Here is a 17734-nt window from a genome sequence, read left to right on the forward strand (position 1 = left end):
TCGAAAGTCAAAACAAAAGTCAGATACCTACTTTTATCGAATTATTAACATTCTTACAAAGTTACCTAATAATACATCAGATGTGAATCTTGAGTCAATTTTAAATCAATGTAATTTGAATACAGGGTTGAACTCTAATACAGGGTCGCATTCTATTGACAACAATTTCATGCAATATAATAATTTGAATAATCCTGATGTTCATGCATTCTCAGTGTCAGATAAAAAATTTGGGTGTGTATGCTGTGGGTATTTTCACCACACTATTTATAAGTGTCCAGTGTTTAATTTAAAAAATGTAAATGAACGTGAATATTTAGCCAAATCAAAGCGCTTATGTTTCAATTGCTTAAAGCCCAATCATGCGGCTGATATGTGTCTGTCCAAAGCTTGCTGTACCAAATGCAACGCGCGTCATCACACGCTACTTCATCGCGACCAGGGCCCCACGTCAGCGTGTCCTGTGATTTCTTGTGCTACTCCAGCGGTTCCAGCTTCTTCTGCTGACCCAGTAATTACTCTTAATTCTATGAATACAAGTTGCAACTTGCAGCAACATCGCTCATTACTTTTATTAGGAAAATTTGGCAAAGAGATTACCTTCATACTCTGCAGCAGAGATGCAAATGGTTCAAAGACCAAGTCAATATGCAAGCGGGTGATATAGTTCAATTGTGGAACAAAATCTTCCACCGTTGGAGTGGCGTTTCGGTCGTGTTGTCGAGCTTCATCCAGGCTCTGATGGTGTAGTGCGTGTCGTCACGCTACGTACGGCTAAAGGACTTCGACGGCCTGTAGATTTGCCCTTTGCCTACTTCTAACTAAACCTTAACCTTTCCATTGTATTTTATTAACCATAATTATTGTTAATGTAGCTTAAAATCAACTTACTTTTAACTTAAAATTATAAACTTAGCATCGTAATCACGTAACTTACTAGGTAATTCAGCACGATTTGAACTCAAGCACACATAACACACATCCTTTAGTCTTTTCGACTCTTATTTTTTGAAATCTCTGGACTGATTTCAAGTGGGGGGGAATGTTTGAGCCTGCATGCATTCCTTGTTCCTTCCATTTCCTTCTCCTAGTTCCAAAAACTGCCACTCACCAAGCGAGACGTGGCGCCACCGTCAATACAAAAAACTTTCGCGCGAGTGCCAAAAAACACGACGCCGGCCGCCTAACGCGCCGCAAATTAAAATCAAAAACTATGTCTAAACTTCAATAAACTTCTTAAACTAGTCAACAACCCCTGCAGGGAGTTACTGGGCGCCCATCAAACCATAAATAACATGTGTACAAGTGATCTGTGTACTGTGTGAGTGGATCAAGTTGCAGTAACCGGCGGAACTTTGTGAGTACCTACTGATTCCTATTTCCCATCGGTCCTGTGTGCAGCTTTCCATAAACCTCTCACAGAAAATCTCGTCCAGACTTACAACCTGGATAGATCTGTAAAAACCTAATGGTCTAGGGCTTACGGTCAACGAAGCGCGCCGTTCAAGTCACACCAACATTGATTTTATGATTTTAGATGTATTTAAATGTGCTTGCATCTTAGAATTGCGGCATAAGAAGTAAGAATCAATCTCAGGTAATGGTAGGTACAATATAGCAGTGATCATTCAAAGCCACTTGAATTGTCAAAGCCAGTACATGTACATAGGTAGGTACTAATTTCGGTAACTAACTATGTAGACAGTAGCACTTCTTGTATAGGTTATACATATAGGTTGCTACACTCGGAAATATTCTAAAATTTATACGGCCGACTCTTTACAAGACATTTATGGAACAGTCCAATTTTTTTCTGTGTATACCTAAATATACAAAAACTGGTCATAACTTTTTGATTGGCCCTCTTTCTTTAGAGTGCTTTTCCTCTAGTTTTCGTCAACATACCTGGTAGGAGAAGTCGAAAGGCATGCCAGGCTCGTGGTGATGATGATCACCGTGGTCGTGGTTGCCGTTACCGTTGCCGTGGTCGTGGTCGTGGTGGTGGTGATCATGGGGATGATCGTGGGGCTGGAAAAATACAACAAAATAACGTTAATATTTAATGACTTCTATTTCACCACCCTAAGGTAGACTGGTGGAGAACGCCTAAGGTGTAAGTCCGCCGTTGTATATTGTGTATAAAGTATGAAAATAAATAAATAGGTAGTAAAATAATTTTCAGTTTTTGTAAAGACGGCTGTGAAAACGGGTACAATTAGGTAGTTAATCAAACCCAGATTAGTTTAAGTAATGGCTGATTTTTTTTATAGTTTTATAGTTATCATCATCATCTGCCTAACCTTTTCCCAACCACGTTGGGGTCGGCTACAGTCTAATCAGACGAAGTTGAGTATCAGTGTTTTACATGAAGCGACTGCTTATCCTATACATATGAGCTCCTAAATGCAGTTACCGAGGCATCACAACCTTTGGTTACAAGATTACTTTTTTGGATTCTGACTACTTGCAAAGTCTTCCAAAGATGTTTGAAGAAAGAACTGGGACGCACCAATGGCTGTTAGGTACTTTGCCGCAAGCTCAAGCAATTTTACTTATTACTTCGTCAATTCTAATTTTATTTTAGGGTTGTAGAATGACGATAAAATTTTATATCGATAAACAGAAATAAGTCATAAAATAAATAAGAAAACTAATAAAAATAAGGAAATGTATTGAAGTGCTGTTAAGTTATTTATTTTATAGTTTTAGTTGTAAGCTAGCGGTATGGAGTTACGACTTAATTTAGTAAATTCAATTTCATATGCATTGGTACGTTTTTTCTTTTAATTCAGTGTATGATACAATTTCACGAAGTATAAGAGATACGTAAAAGAGTAAAATAGCGGTTGTTATGACTTCAAAAAAATAGGTTTTCAGTTTCACCTGCGTATAATTATGTTTGCGGGCCATTATCTCTCGTTTTGCAAAATCAATTTTGATGCGGTTTCCAACATATGTACCTAGCATTTTTAGGTTTTAGATACCGACTTAAAAAAGTTAAAGAATAAAAACTTGTTACAAAAAACTTTTTTGTATTTTGCTTTACTGCAGAATTGTAACAACAATGTTATTTGTTTATATTTTATTTTCAGATATTAGCCATTATTCCGTTAAGCAAAGCGAACTACGATGCTCAATTGGGTTAGTTTTTTTCGTAAGCAGACCTAAGTAATACTTTATTGGAACTTATATATTTTCTTATTATCGGAACCCTTCGTGCGCGAGTCCGACTCGCGCTTGGCCGGTTTTTTGATCTGCATGTAAATTTTTTAAAGTTTATAGGTAATTTTTCAGCCTTCAAAGTGAAAGAATTGGACATGGGTAAATATGTTTGCACTTGACTTAAATATATATTTTTTGAATATTTATTATTTTATAACACTCAGAAATAATCAAACATTAGAATATGGCGTCAGGTTAACTAGTGAGTATATTTTTACTATTTTTTTTACTTTTAAATATTTTAGTTTTAAAAAATTGATTTTTTATGTATATATTTTTTACTTTAGGTCTTGAAGAAGGTAAATAACTGATTTTTAAAGAGTAATATTTTTTGTTTTATTAAATATTTTTTTGGCACACTAAATCCTTCCTAATTCTATTATTTAGCGGGCTCCCTAGGTAACTTACTTCACTTTCAGAATATTGTTAATGTAATGTAAATTCAAAAATTAAACTTAACTCTAATTAAAAAAAAAACATTTTCAATGATACAACAATAATTTACAGAAGTAAGATTGTCTCACACAGGTATAAAATCTATAATATTCATATTAATTTTATAAAGCAATTAACAGTATACAATTAACAAATACGATCCACTGACCATCTCTTAAATTTTCCCTAAGTGTCCCTTGGAATAAGGGCTCCCCCAATAATAAATGTTATAAGGGACACTTAAACTTTGGTGAAAACGAAATTCGTATTAAGTGTTCCCTTAATGCTCTTAGGGGGTCCCTAAATTTAGGTAACTGTTGATAAAAATGGGCATAAGCATACAGGGACAGAGAAAGCATATTTTAGATAATGGTGTCTGAATAAGGTTATGTTCACCATTTATCCTTTTAATTTTTTTTTATTTACACAGCACGTTTTGTAAGGAAAGAAAAATTATACATGTTAAGTTAAAACAATCAAATACCTGCATTTTAGCGATCATTTATGTTGGCAATGCCTATACCACAAGCAACGCTCAGAAGTTAGTTGCAAACCGCCTTTAAGTTTGGTGTGAACGTATATTTTTATTAATATCACTTGCATATAGCTCGTATGAATGATATTGAAGATACTCCGGCGAGCGAAGCTGCTGAAACGACAGTAACCACGCCTGGCACGTCTACACTTTCCACCAGATGTACTACGGAAAAACCTTTGCCAAAATGTAAGCATTTTTACATTATTTATATCATTTTTACATTTTCTTTTATCTGCCGTCACCTTACAAGTCGAAATTCTTTCTAGCCATATCGACTTTCACACGATCCATCTGTCGTTTCTTCGGTCTTCCTTTTTCACGACATAACTTTGCAGTACCTATAAATTATTTGTGTAGATATTTATTTTTGTAAATATGATCTACTAGCTGTTCCCAGTAACCATCCATTATGAAAGAATTTCTTCCAGCAACCGGATAAAAATCGCCTATTTTATTCTCATATAGGTACCTATAACATATATGAGATCCAAGTTTTGTCAAAGTCAGTGTAGTATTTTCTGTGTGAAAGAGGAACAAACATGCATACAGTATTGTTGTTCGGGATTTTGATAAACCTATATTGCGTACTAAAGTGCTATTTTTTATTATTATTTTTACTTTCAGTAAGTGCAAATTTCTTCCCAAGTGAGTATTTCAATACGGAAACTATGTATATTTTGTATTTTATTTATGTTTTTTTACTTAATTAACTACACTCAGCGGCACGGAATTTGGCCCAAACAAACACAAGTAGATATCAGCCCAGATAGCTGTTGTAAATTCTAATTTCATATGACATATTGTCTGTCCTTTCGTATTTGTTAATTAAAATACAGAAAAATGTGTGTCTGTTTAACTTTTATAACACTAGAAGCAGATTTCGTTGTCGGAACACAAAGCAGAAAGTTAAGTTTAAATTCAGATAGAAATTGCCGAAGTACTAAGCACGTTCCAAAAAAAAATAATGATTATGATCGTTTTTTGTTTCTCTTTTTTCACAATTTGATCTGAAAATTACCCTTACTGCAGCTTAAGTTGCTCAAGTAGTGTTGCTAAGACGTCAAGGGCGTACGCAGTGGACGATGGTTGAAACTTTAAGTGCACCACGTATAAGTGAAAGATATGCATAGAAAATGCATGACCGGACTGGCCTTTACACAAGAAGACCAGAAAGTGGGGTGTAAGGTGTTCGTCGGCGCACGACGACCGATTTATCGTACGTGCAATAATGAAAAATCGGTTTCTCACTGCGTTAGAGATACGCCAGCCTTTGCAAACAGCAAGAGAAGTCAACGTCCGTAAGTGCACAATAAGAAGAAGGATGGAGGAACGGGATGTGCATGCTCAAAGACCAGTTCGAGGCCCGGAACTCCTCCCGCACCATCGCGTAGCCAGACTTAGGTTTGCACGAGAACATGCAAATTGGACGCATGACTAATGGAGTAAAATTTTATGGACCGATGAATGCAGAGTCGTCCTAAGAGCTCCAGACGGCCGTGAACGTGGATGGGGAAAGCGCGGACAATGGTTTCTTCCCACCACTACCAAGCAAACAGTCGGTTTTCATGGTGGGTCCATCTTGGTTTGTCGAGGCAGAAGTTCAGAAGCCCGTACTGAATTATTGGTTGTCGAAAGTCGTCTGACAATAGTGCGGTATATTGAAAAGATCCTTCTAAATCATGTTTTACCCTGTCAGGGATTCATAGGAAGGAAGAATTTCGTATAATGCAGGACCATGCTCGACCTCACGCAGCTCTTTGGGTAACCGATTACTTGTTCGAGGTCGGTATTCAAAAATTGGACTGGCCTGCAAGAAACCCAGCCATGAATCCTGTAGAACATGTCTGGAACATGCTTAAAAGACAGGTCCGAGCAAGTCGTAACCCACCACGGACTTTCAGTGAACTGAAAACCGCGCTGGTAGCTGCCTGGGAGGAGATCTCCCAGGTGGAGATAAAAAACACAATCCAGAGCATGCCAGATCGTATGCAAGCATTCATCAGATCAAGAGGAAGAAACATCCATTATTAAAATTCGATAACTTTCTGTTTTGTTAAAAATGTTGAATTTAAAAGTTTATGGTGATTACTGCGGTAAAGGACTCTGTTTTCTAACTCAATTAAACTTAATGAAAATCTTCATAATTCTGTTGTCTGTTAGTCATTTTCTATTGGAAAATGAGTAAATTAAACAATTTTAAAATAAAAATTCTGATTTTTCATTTAAATAATGGTTATAAGGCCAAAATGTGCTTGGGCCAGATTCCGTGCCGCTGAGTGTATATTCTATTTTAGCTAGTGGTAAGCGTGATTTATTTTATAGTACCTACCCATAGGAATAGCCTTCATCGACACGAGGCTATATAACACTGAAATATTTTTTTCAAATCGTATCAAAATTCCTGAAATTATCGTTTTAAGTAAATCGTTTTGCTCACAGAAAAATGTCTAAACCAATTGCTATGACAATTATGGTGAACATAGAAAAGTATCAGGATTCTTAAAACACAGGTGACACCGCAGTAAACTGCTAGTTGTAATTTATCTATTAATTAATTGATAAAGAAATTATTAACAATATAAATAATTTCAGAGGAAATTGGGGGAAAAGGGGCGCCCAAAAAGCCTAACGGAGGTAAGCATAAAAAATGCTTTTAAAAAAAGGCGCGGATTCCGTGGCAGTAAGCGGATACGTAGCGCTCTCCGCGCGGTCGAGCGGTGCTCATGTGAAATAGTTTTAGATTATATAGAAGTTACAGTGAACTGTTCCCATGAAAACTATCTATTTCGTATACCCGGATAAGAGCTTATTACCTTTGCCGATATCTAACACTAAAATAATATAATATTTCAAAATAAAACTCTTCAGCTCAAAATATTATAAAATATTATTTTATGGCTGAAATATTTCACCAAAATCTATATAATTTTAGACTTGAACTGAATTTTATTTTGACCCTTACTTTGTTTTTCGTATCTTTTAACGAACATTATACGTTTCTATACTAAATGATATTGAAATAAAGGTTAGAAAATAATTTAATTACATTTTCAGATAAAGGAGATGGTGGAGGTAAAAAAGTGCCTAAAGGGAAGTATCTAGCCCCGAGCGCAGAAGCGATTCCTAATCATTATATTGACGACGAATAATATAGTTTTATGTGATGCCTGTGTTTTATTTATTTTATGTACCTATCTTAATAACATCATCATCTGCCTAGCCTTTTCTCAACTATTTTGGGGTGGGCTTCCATATTTTACAAGGAGCGACTGCCTGTCTGACCTCTACAACTCAGTTACCCGGGCAACCCAATACCCATGGGTAAGACTGGCTATCAGACTTTTTGGCTTCTGTAACAACCGCCAAAGATACTTAAATGACAACCGGGACAATATTAATTTATGGTGCCTTCTAAAACACGGAGAAACTCGTCATGACAAGATGGCCACCCATTCTTGGACCGACCGCACCAAGCGTTGCTTAACCTTATAATAAATCGATCCTGCTGCATAGCCATAAGTTCTTCTAAACAGGACAGTTTAGAGTAGTTAAAATCTCGGTACATTTACCAAGGGATATCGGGTTGGCAGGGTAACTGGGTTGAAGAGGTCAGATAGGCAGTCGCTCCCTGGGGTATCGGCCCGGGTAACTGGGTTGAGGAGGTCAGATAGGCAGTTGCTCCCTATAAAACACTGGTATAGTATGAAACTTCCGGAGCATTAGGATATAATTTCCAAGATGTTGAGTTACTTACCCCAGGAGTAGGCGAGGGTCCAGGTCCAGGAGTCGGCTGAGGGTTGGGGGGCAGGTACGGCCTCGGGGGTGTAGTCGGCCTGTACGGTGGCGGTGTTGGTTGCTGAAATGTAGAACGTTTTTTGGTTAAATATTACTTTTTAAGTTATAGTATTAGTGTAAGTGGATCAATGGAAATCAAGACGTTCCTTGGTAACAAGGATTATTTTAAATTGCGAGTCAATTATGATTAAGTCTTCTTCTTATCGAGTGAGCTGTAGGTTTTTATCACCTACAAGCCCTAGTGTCAGAGTTTTCTCAAATCCGCCTGACGGCCTCTGACTTGGAATTGTAATAACGAACGTGAACGACGTGGAATTGTAGGCATTCATAATCTGTATTGCTTCTTATTGAAAGTTCAGCTGGCTTATTCGCTAACTTTCGAATTCTCAGATGTCAACTGGCCTCAGTTGTCATCGGAACTTTGATGTCAACCGATAAGTTCAAAACATTGGTATTCTGTATCGCATGAAGTGGATATCGGCGGATATCGTTACACGGTTGCTGACGCCAAAACTACGATGACAATTTGACAGCTCTATTTTTTTATCCATTATCCATTATGTCCACTGGGCTTACGGAATCGCAATATAACGTTTATCGATACAGAAACAGCTGTCAAAATGAGTCATGGTGGATATCAGCCTGATGACGTCATCTCATTTGGTAACTGGCGTTAGCGAATAAGAAAATAGCTGTTTGACAATTTACTAATGTACACTTTACCAATTGATGATATCTGCGAGCTGTCAGTGGAGTTAGCGAATAAGGCTACAGAAAATGGTTGAGAAGCCTGAATAATTCATTTTCAACTGAAGACTGTGCCATAGTTGAATATCCTTGATAATTTCAACACCGTACCGTATTGAAAATGTTCATTATTTTCATGCCTTAAGGGTCACAGGAACATCGTACCTGATATTTGACTATATCATCATCATCATCAGCCTATCGCAGTCCACTGCTGGACATAGGCCTCTCCAAGTGCACGCCACTGAGATCTATTTTCGGCTTCTCGCATCCAGCTCCTGCCAGCCGTCTTGCGCAAGTCATCACTCCACCGTGCCTGAGGACGTCCTACACTACGTTTGCCGAGGCGTGGTCTCCACTCTAGAACTCGTTTACCCCAACGGTTATCGGTTCTTCGGCTAATATGGCCAGCCCACTGCCACTTCAGCTTGCTGATTCGGTAGGCTATGTCGATGACCTTGGTTCTCTGACGGATTACCTCATTTCTGATGCGATCCCTCAGAGAAACGCCGAGCATAGCTCTTTCCATAGCCCGCTGAGCGACTTTAAACTTGTGGACCAGCCGTACCGTCAGTGTCCACGTTTCGGCTCCTAATCCTCCTATTTGACTATATGTTTAAATCTAAATGATCCCTATGGGTTTCTTACCTTGTTCCCATTATTATTAGTAGGGAAGGGTATGGAAGGCGGTTCGTAGTTGTAACCCTTGCTCGGAGGAAGGTACTCGTTCCCGGCTGACATCGCCATCACGAATAACGTGGAACACACGATGCTGGAGAGCCACATCTGAGGAGAAGAGAAAATATGGTTAAGTTATGTTATGTAGATAGTAACTAACGAGTATTTCCGAAAAAAAACAGTAACCATGGAATTTCTTGCAAGTTCTTGTCCATAGGAAGCTATTTTTGGAATGGGCAACTATAGAATCAAACTTATTTCTGTCGTTCATAGGTGCTTGTAAAGGCTTAAATGAAATAAATTGATTTGACTTTGGCTTTGAATGAACATCCTTCAACATAGGCCTTGATAATCAGCTCTTTTAGGGCCAAGTTCGCCTAAAAAAACAAATGTATTTTTTTTAAACAACTGTATACTGCGATGCGGATGAATATTTTGATGCTTAGTTTTAATATTTCCCTATCATAAGATCATTTGTGAATAATCTATTGAATAAAACAGTCTTTTTTATCGGATTCCTACCAATAAAAAAAAATTGTATACTTCGAAACTTGAAAAGGAAAATTCTTAGTAAATATTTGTTTCAAGAAAGTTTACGTTTATGTTGTAGCTATATTTGGGCCTTGATGACTGCAGGGCTCAGATCTCTCTTCAAACAGAGAAGTAAGTAGCTTATAAGCTATAGGTAGATACTAATACTATGGAGTTCCTGCTTTTACCACATCTTGAAAATACGCACATATATCCACAGTACAAGCCGTAACAAAGATATTCAATTACCACATTTCAATTAACCGTCTAGACTAGACATTACCGTCCAATCATGTTGTCTTCAGAAAATTACTTTTGCATTTACAATACCTATTACAAACTATTAGTTTAGTAGGTACCACGGAGAAAGGAATGATAGAGATGCCATAAGGAAGGTAGGTCAGGCTCCTTCTTGTAGGTCAAGCAACGATCGACAGTCGTGAATAGTTACTAGAACTAACGAGGCCTTCGGGTTCCTTGTCAAATTAAATATTGAACTTGATTGATTTGCGATTTTATTTTGAATATTATGAGCAGGTTCCATAGAAGGCATGTAAGGGCGGAGCTAGTAACGTTCCTCGTCTCCCGAACACCCGTATATTGACGCGCTACTTTCTTAAGAGATTTTGCGTTATGACATCTCCACTAGTCATTTTGTTCTCCATGGTAAGTGCTATAATATGAGAATGTATGTGAAATATAACTACAGGCTAATTATACGTTTTGCATTATAAAACAAACTACAATAAAGTCGTTTATTAGTAGTTTTTGTTTGACAATCAGTAGGAATGGTAGCGGACAGAACACTGCGTAAACTTTGCATACAATGCTGTTTATGGTGAATATGGTCGGCAAGAAACGTGGATGGATTTTATTTAACCAGTTTAAATAACACTAGTCAACTAAATTTTCCTTTTTTATTGTATCCAAGGTGAAACATATAAATTTTTGCAGATTATCTATCACAGAATCGAATACTAGAATCTGAAAAACGCTTTTTTAACGATATTTAAAGCAATTTTTCTACAGACACAATTTTTTTTTCGTATTTTCGAACTAAAGAATCATTTAGTACTGCTCTTCTCAATTCAAATCCAGTTTACATTAGTACGAGTTTCCATTTTTCCTAACTAAAGAATATCAAACTAAACTACATGTGCATTGTGCATCGTCTGCCAACCGTACGTGAATGCATTTGATTGCACGCGACGTACAAGACGGGTGTATGTATGTCTATATGTGCAAGGTATGTGCATATATTTATGTGCGAAACATATCGTAGATCGAGGTCGGTCGCTGCACTAACAAAATGCTTGATGTTATTTTGTGTACATTTTTCTTGTTAGCAATGATAAAATACCATCATCACCTGCCTAGTCTTTTCCCAACTATGTTGGGGTCGGCTTCCAGTCTAACCGGATGCAGCTCTGAGTACCAGTGCTTTACAAGGAGCGATTGCCTATCTGACCTCCTCAACCTAGTTAACCGGGCGACCCAATGGCCCTCTGTAAGACTGGTTGTCAGACTTACTGGCTTCTGACTACCCGTAACGACTGCCAAAGATGTTTCACAGCCGGGACCTACAGTTTATCGTGCTTTTCTACCTCCCATCTCGAAACTTTCAGCACAAAACGATGTGCGATTAAAACCCTCACGAGACCAAGCTTTGTTAAACAATTTACCATGTTATGTTCACGATTCCCTTCCATTTATCTTAAGCGTGACAATAGTACGCAGTTATCTACAGTTTGAACATCGCCTTGGTGTTAGCGTATCGCAAATCGTGCTTGCTACCACGAATGCTTGTTTGTATGGGTACAAGTTTTGGCACTTATTAAGCTGAAGAGTAAAAAGTTTGTTATTTATTTGTAAGGTATTGTAATTTTACAAAAGAAAAGTACGGATTAATATCTGAATATGGGAGTCTTCTAGTCAAGAGTGTTCAGGATTTTTCTAAGCAAGCGTATTCCATATACGACCTCATCGCCGCTTCAGCCAAATCGGTCAAACGCGTGTTATATCTACTAAAAACTGTTTACAGTTTAGCAGAAGTATTATGTGTTTAAGTAAACGATGTCGTTATATGGATGAACACATTTTGCTAATTTTCCGATGTATGTACTGATTTTAATGATTTGAAAAGATCTTTCAGTGTAAGATCAGAGAGTCCTTTTATCGAGGAAGGTTAAGGGCTATCCGGATGTGGTATCAGTGTTTTATAGACACACTCAGAGACATTTTAATGATTTCCACTCCTTATGATTTCCTTTGATTTATCACTCCTTAGTGACGGATTGTAAAAGAAATCCTTCACTAAGGAATGGCTTAAGTAACCATTAAATGTCTCTGAGTATAGGGGATAGATACTCTATTTATCTAGGAAGGTTAAACGTTTTTATCGGGGTGAGTCGATTAATTCCCACGAGACGAGGCCGAAAATGCTGGCGTAACCTACTTCTTTTTCATAAATAGAATTTTGAAATGCCATTTTGATTCTAACGTTTTTCTACACAGCAGGTCAGACGGTTAATATTTACTCTTACATTTCAAGGACGTCTGAAAGTACATCAATCAGTCTAATATTTGATTCACGATGCATATCATAATAAGTGAAACAATGCTTTATTTCGCCATCTTTCCTCGTGGTTGGATACTTGGATCCTCATTAGAGTTTAAGGTGTGGCGTCATTGTAAGCGGAACGTAGGAATTGAACGATTTCATAGTTTGTAGAAAAAGATCTGTTGAAAGCAATGGTTCTTATAACTTTTTAAATTTTTATCTAAAGTAGGAAAATACATTTTTTGTAACCCAAAACGATATAAAAATTCTTTCACTGTTGCTATATTCTATCCCGGCAGTAGTTTCCATGAGAAGATAAATCTGCGGGAAAATGGTGAGGTTTTAATATGTATAATTGGAGTTTTCAATTTTCCCAAAAAAAAAAGATCAAACAATCAGATCAATGTTAAAGTTAAAGACGCATTTCCAAATAAAAACTACCAAATTTTAATTTACAGCTACCATTTACGTTTTTGTAAACGCAATTTCTTTGACGAGCTCAAAAGCTTCTACGAAAATATCTGCCCGCTTTCCGCTGTCACTATAACCTGACATACCCTAGTACAATAGATACCATTCATTAAGTCACAAATTATGTTCTATCTAAAGATAAAACTATTGTACTCACTCGAGCGAGCGACATGATGCTTCATTGTTTTAGAATTTAGACAATTCGCCCCACGCTGGCCAAAGGGCAGATTTGCCAATAATTCGTGTAAAGAAAAGGCTAGGCAGATGATTATGTTGGGTAATGTATAATTTTGGTTTGTAATGATAGATACGTTTGTCAGTTGTTAAGTGTAATTGCTGAATGTTTAGTGAAGAATTTGGTGTTTATTTGAGTAAATTGGAGGGTCTTTCCTTCAGAGTACCTATGCGCACACTGGAAACTTTTAGTCGGCCGATACTTTATTTTTTATAAATAATACATATTTATTTTTGTATTAGGTATTTTAGTAGTTTAAGCTTGCATATTTACTTATAAATAAAAGCCACTTCAGAATGTACTTGTGTGAGAGTAGGACATATGGCAATAAGACTTAATTTTGCCAATACTTGGTTTGGGCTCATCATTCAATATGAAGATGAATGGTAAAGCACATTGCAAAAATCAGGTATTAAGCCGGTATTAGACCGAATGTGGAATGAAAGCTTTGAATCAAGATATTCTTTAAAAGCATATATTATGCTGCGTACAGTCAACTTCAGGTCAGTGGTAACAGTTTTATAGGAAAATCGTACTTATTACTATTGAGTTAAGTTGCATGACAGTTACCACTGATGTGCAGTCTACTGTACCAGTGTTTTACAAGGAACGACTGCCTATCTGACCTCCTCAACCCAGTTAGATAGGTCCTACCCTTGATAAGCTACATCCATTGCTTTTATTACACCAACTCAACTCTGCAAACTCACCAACAAAACGCCAAATGTCAAAAAAAATATAACAACCAAATGTCAAATTGACGCTGTCATTGTTACGTCACTCGCTAATTTTCTTTAGATTGGTAGTATTGGGCAATGTTGCCAGCCGCACGGCGTCAATTCTACCATGTAATTGAATCGGAGAGCACACGAGAGCGACCTATCGCGTATAACTATGACATTTTAATGTTAGATAGCTTAAATGTAGGGTTGTACTTGTGGGTGTAATTTGAGAGCATTTCTTAGATAATTGTAAGTAGTGGGAAGTTTGAGGTAAATGTTTAATGTTCTTGCTTCAATCCTTTGAATCCATAGATAAAGATGTCTCGCAGAAATATGCTGTAAGAATCTTTAATGATGTTGTACATAGGAAAGATTTGTTTCATTTGTTTCTTTATAATGACCGTCCGGAGACACAAGTACGAATCGGGCGACGTCGCTTGGAAAACAAAAGTGGAAATTCTGTCCGCGTGAAAACGCTAGCCAAAACATGGAAATTATGGATTCAAGTTCAATTTTTCTGCCCAATAAGTAATTAATCAATTAAGTAACTTAAAAAGCAGTGTTAAAAATATTAATATTTTTTGCTACAATGTGTAACTTTTTCGTGTAGGTTTTCATAGTGGTATTCTAGAATTTTCATAGGCACTTAGGAGCCGCTTGTCGGTGAATATTTTTGATACTTTGTCGAAGTTAATTCTATGCCTACGTGTACCAGTCAATATTTTTGCACCAGCCCTATCCAAAAACGTTTGATATCGCGTCGCAAGTTTCAACCTTTCAACGACGTGAGACGCTGAGTTTTAATTAAGATTATCATCAAGGAGCCGAAAATTAACTAAGCATTGTTACCATTTGAAAGTCTAAGCTAATGAGTTGGGACATCTTTTTGATGATTTTGCATATTCAGATGAAATAATATGGCAAAGTTACATGCATTTTCTTCGTACGCACGGAATGATTACATTATTAAATATTTCTGGTTAATTTGTTACGATTTTACTACTAACATGGCTCGACCGATTTCTTTGTAAATATATACGAAGGTTGCCCTAACATTATCATCTCCCGAGGCTTTTACCAATTACGTTGGGGTCGGCTTCCAGTCTACTGCTTGTAGCTGACTATTACTATTACTGATTTTCAAGGAGCGACTGCCTATCTATCTATACCTAAGATTGCCCTAACATTGGAGGATATTAAAGACTACTTAATATCCAGGTTTCAAGTAGCAATTTTCCAATTCTGATGGATTGCTGAAAGATGACTTGAATAGGATGGGAGTCAGTATGACGAGTGACAGGGAAAAATGGAAAAGGATGACATATTGCGCCGTCCTCAAATAAAATTGGGAACAGGGCAGGAGGAAGAAGAGGTAGTAGCAATTTTCCTAAAACATGGGAAAACCTTCAGTATTTAACAGACCTCAGCAAAAGTAAATTGTTTTCCGCAATTTAAGTAAAGTTTAGGAAATCGTCTAACCTCCAAGTTCCTGTAGAGAATGTTGCAAGTAAAGTCACGAAGCAAGTGACGCCGGGTTGCGAGACTAGTGAACTAGGGCAGTGTTATTAACTTTCTAAATGTTACGAACTCTGAGGATTAGCACTTTGATTCCTATGGTTAAGTTGTAAGCTTTGTTTCCTAGAGGACGATTTTGTAATGTTTGTTTTGTGGAGTAGGAAAAGTAATGTATTTCTAAGGAAAACAGACAATAGTTTACACTTATAGTATTTTTCTTGATTTTACACTCGTGCACTCGCTATTCCCACACTCTTATATATCCCTATGGGACGACGATCCGACATGACCGGAGAAGTATCAGGCACAGGACCCACATTGACGTGCTCTCCTATGCACAGGATCAAGCAAAATAAGTAACTTCTGGATAGGGTTTCCTGTTTATTATTATTTATTTTATTTTTCTCTATTTAGAGAAAATGAATTTTTCAAGCCTGTGTTAGATTATTTTCCCGCTTCCATTTTCTAGGCATTTCTAATAATAATTTTATAAAGACGAAACATTTTTTGTATGTCTGTTTGCAGTCGAAATTACTGAAGCGATTTAAAAAATAAGTAACATAGGCTATCTTTTATCCCGATACGGGCAGTTGTTCCCACGGGACGCAGGTGAAACTGCGTTAAATAGTTAGTGGTATACTCTTAGTATTAAGTATTGAGTTAGGCATCATGGGAGCTCTAAGTAATTGTCTGAAGGGTAAACTATAATTAAACTATACATTACAAGCACGCATATGTTTGTACTCGCAAATTGTGTGAAATAATTCAACACTTTTAACCTAATTATTGTCACTATTGTTTTTGTGGGAACGGTCACAAAACTTACCATGACAAGCCAATTTCAACCTTATACCTTACAGCATAAAGTTGAAATTAATATTTCGTACATTCACAAGTATTTGTCAACAGAATTTGAAGTTTATACATAAGAAAATAGGGTTGAAAATTGTATGTTAAAGTCAAGTTACAAAATGCAGGCTTATTTTTGATGTAGTATAAGTTAGAAGCTGTGAGATTTGTTCGCTAATACATATTTATCATTAAGCCACAATCGTTTGGGACCAGGCAGAGATGGGATGATAACTTGTGAGAAAAACATTGATTCTATCTAGTTTTATATTCTTGTGCTGTTCAAGATTTTCTTGAAGGTTGAAAGTGTTTTGCTATATTTTTGTGTGTTGGAATTGAATACAATATTAGATAGGTAGGTATATTAAGTACATAATGGAGTAGGAACAAGTCTACGTAAAGTTATAATCTAGCCATTTCCCACAGCTCCAACGATTGAAGGAACGAGGCAGCTACTTCCCGAATCTGGAGAAAAAAGAAGCCCATATAATTTCAGAGGCGCTAGGCTATCTTTGTACCAAAAATCCATTTTAATCGGTTCAATAGTTTTGGCGTGAAAGCGCCAAAGATATTTTCATGTTTTTTTACAGAAAGCTCATTCAAAATTAGACTGCACTGAAACTTAAACGCCATTTTTTTGTTAATTATTTATTCCTCAAACCTGCAACCAAAAGGCGTAATATAATAACCCATTATTACTTGTACTTGTAACATATTACAAAGTTCCCTTAACCTTAAACCGTTGTTCTAACGATAATTACAGTAAAAACGTCTGCTTGTAAGGTCACGTGTCAAGTGTTACATAAGCTGCTTCTAAGTTCAAGTTACACGCATAAATCAACCTAATTGCCGCTTTGATGACAACAAAATTGATGCGACTCGCACTTGACTTAATTTCTATATTCTATCTATCTTTTGTTTTGGTTACTGGAGATAAGCATTTTGTAGTAGTAGTGGCTTAACGATCGAAGAACCAACCTCGCATGTATGTGTGTGTGAGTTAGATTCCAAGTCGGCAACTACCAATGCAACTTTTCTCAGTTTGTATGTACTTGCTAAGTATATCTTGGACAACAATGACTGTATTTTGGGTGGCACGTTAAACTGTAGGTCTCGGCTGTCGTTAATAATCGCTCCTTGTAAAACACTGGTACTCAGCTGCATCAGAAGACTGCTGGTTAGACTGGAAGCCGACCACAACATAGGAAAAGGCTCGACAGGTGATGACGTTTGAGCAAAAGCTTTCTGTTACGAAAAGTCCCCTTTCGATGTGGGCACTATGCGCAGGTATTATTAAGTAACTATAATACACCATGAAATAGCAAGAAATTCGACATATCAAACTTTTTCATTACGCCATGGGTGGCAAAATGACAATGTAACAAATATGACACTTACACCTTTATTCAATAATTTCGGTTTTCTCTGTCAAATTC

General features: G+C 36.9%; 1 protein-coding gene and 1 long non-coding RNA gene across 2 annotated transcripts in view; one reads left to right on the forward strand and one right to left on the reverse strand.

The window, feature by feature from the left end:
• Window positions 1–17734, reverse strand: part of LOC110382906 (pro-resilin) — a 54828-nt gene that overhangs the window by 3176 nt on the left and 33918 nt on the right. The window contains exons 3-5 of the mRNA XM_049851790.2: window positions 9386–9523; window positions 7950–8051; window positions 1906–2028 (exon numbers count right to left, since the gene is read on the reverse strand). Coding sequence (XP_049707747.2) covers window positions 1906–2028; window positions 7950–8051; window positions 9386–9523 — 363 coding nt within the window. The remainder of the gene's footprint in view (window positions 1–1905; window positions 2029–7949; window positions 8052–9385; window positions 9524–17734) is intronic.
• On the forward strand, window positions 3096–4840 carry LOC110382908 (uncharacterized). The gene is made up of 4 exons (XR_010277920.1): window positions 3096–3141; window positions 3295–3321; window positions 4265–4381; window positions 4820–4840. It is a non-coding gene; the product is annotated as an uncharacterized LOC110382908 (long non-coding RNA).

This window comes from Helicoverpa armigera, chromosome 28, assembly GCF_030705265.1.
Source record: "Helicoverpa armigera isolate CAAS_96S chromosome 28, ASM3070526v1, whole genome shotgun sequence".
Classification (NCBI taxonomy): Eukaryota; Metazoa; Arthropoda; class Insecta; order Lepidoptera; family Noctuidae; genus Helicoverpa; species Helicoverpa armigera.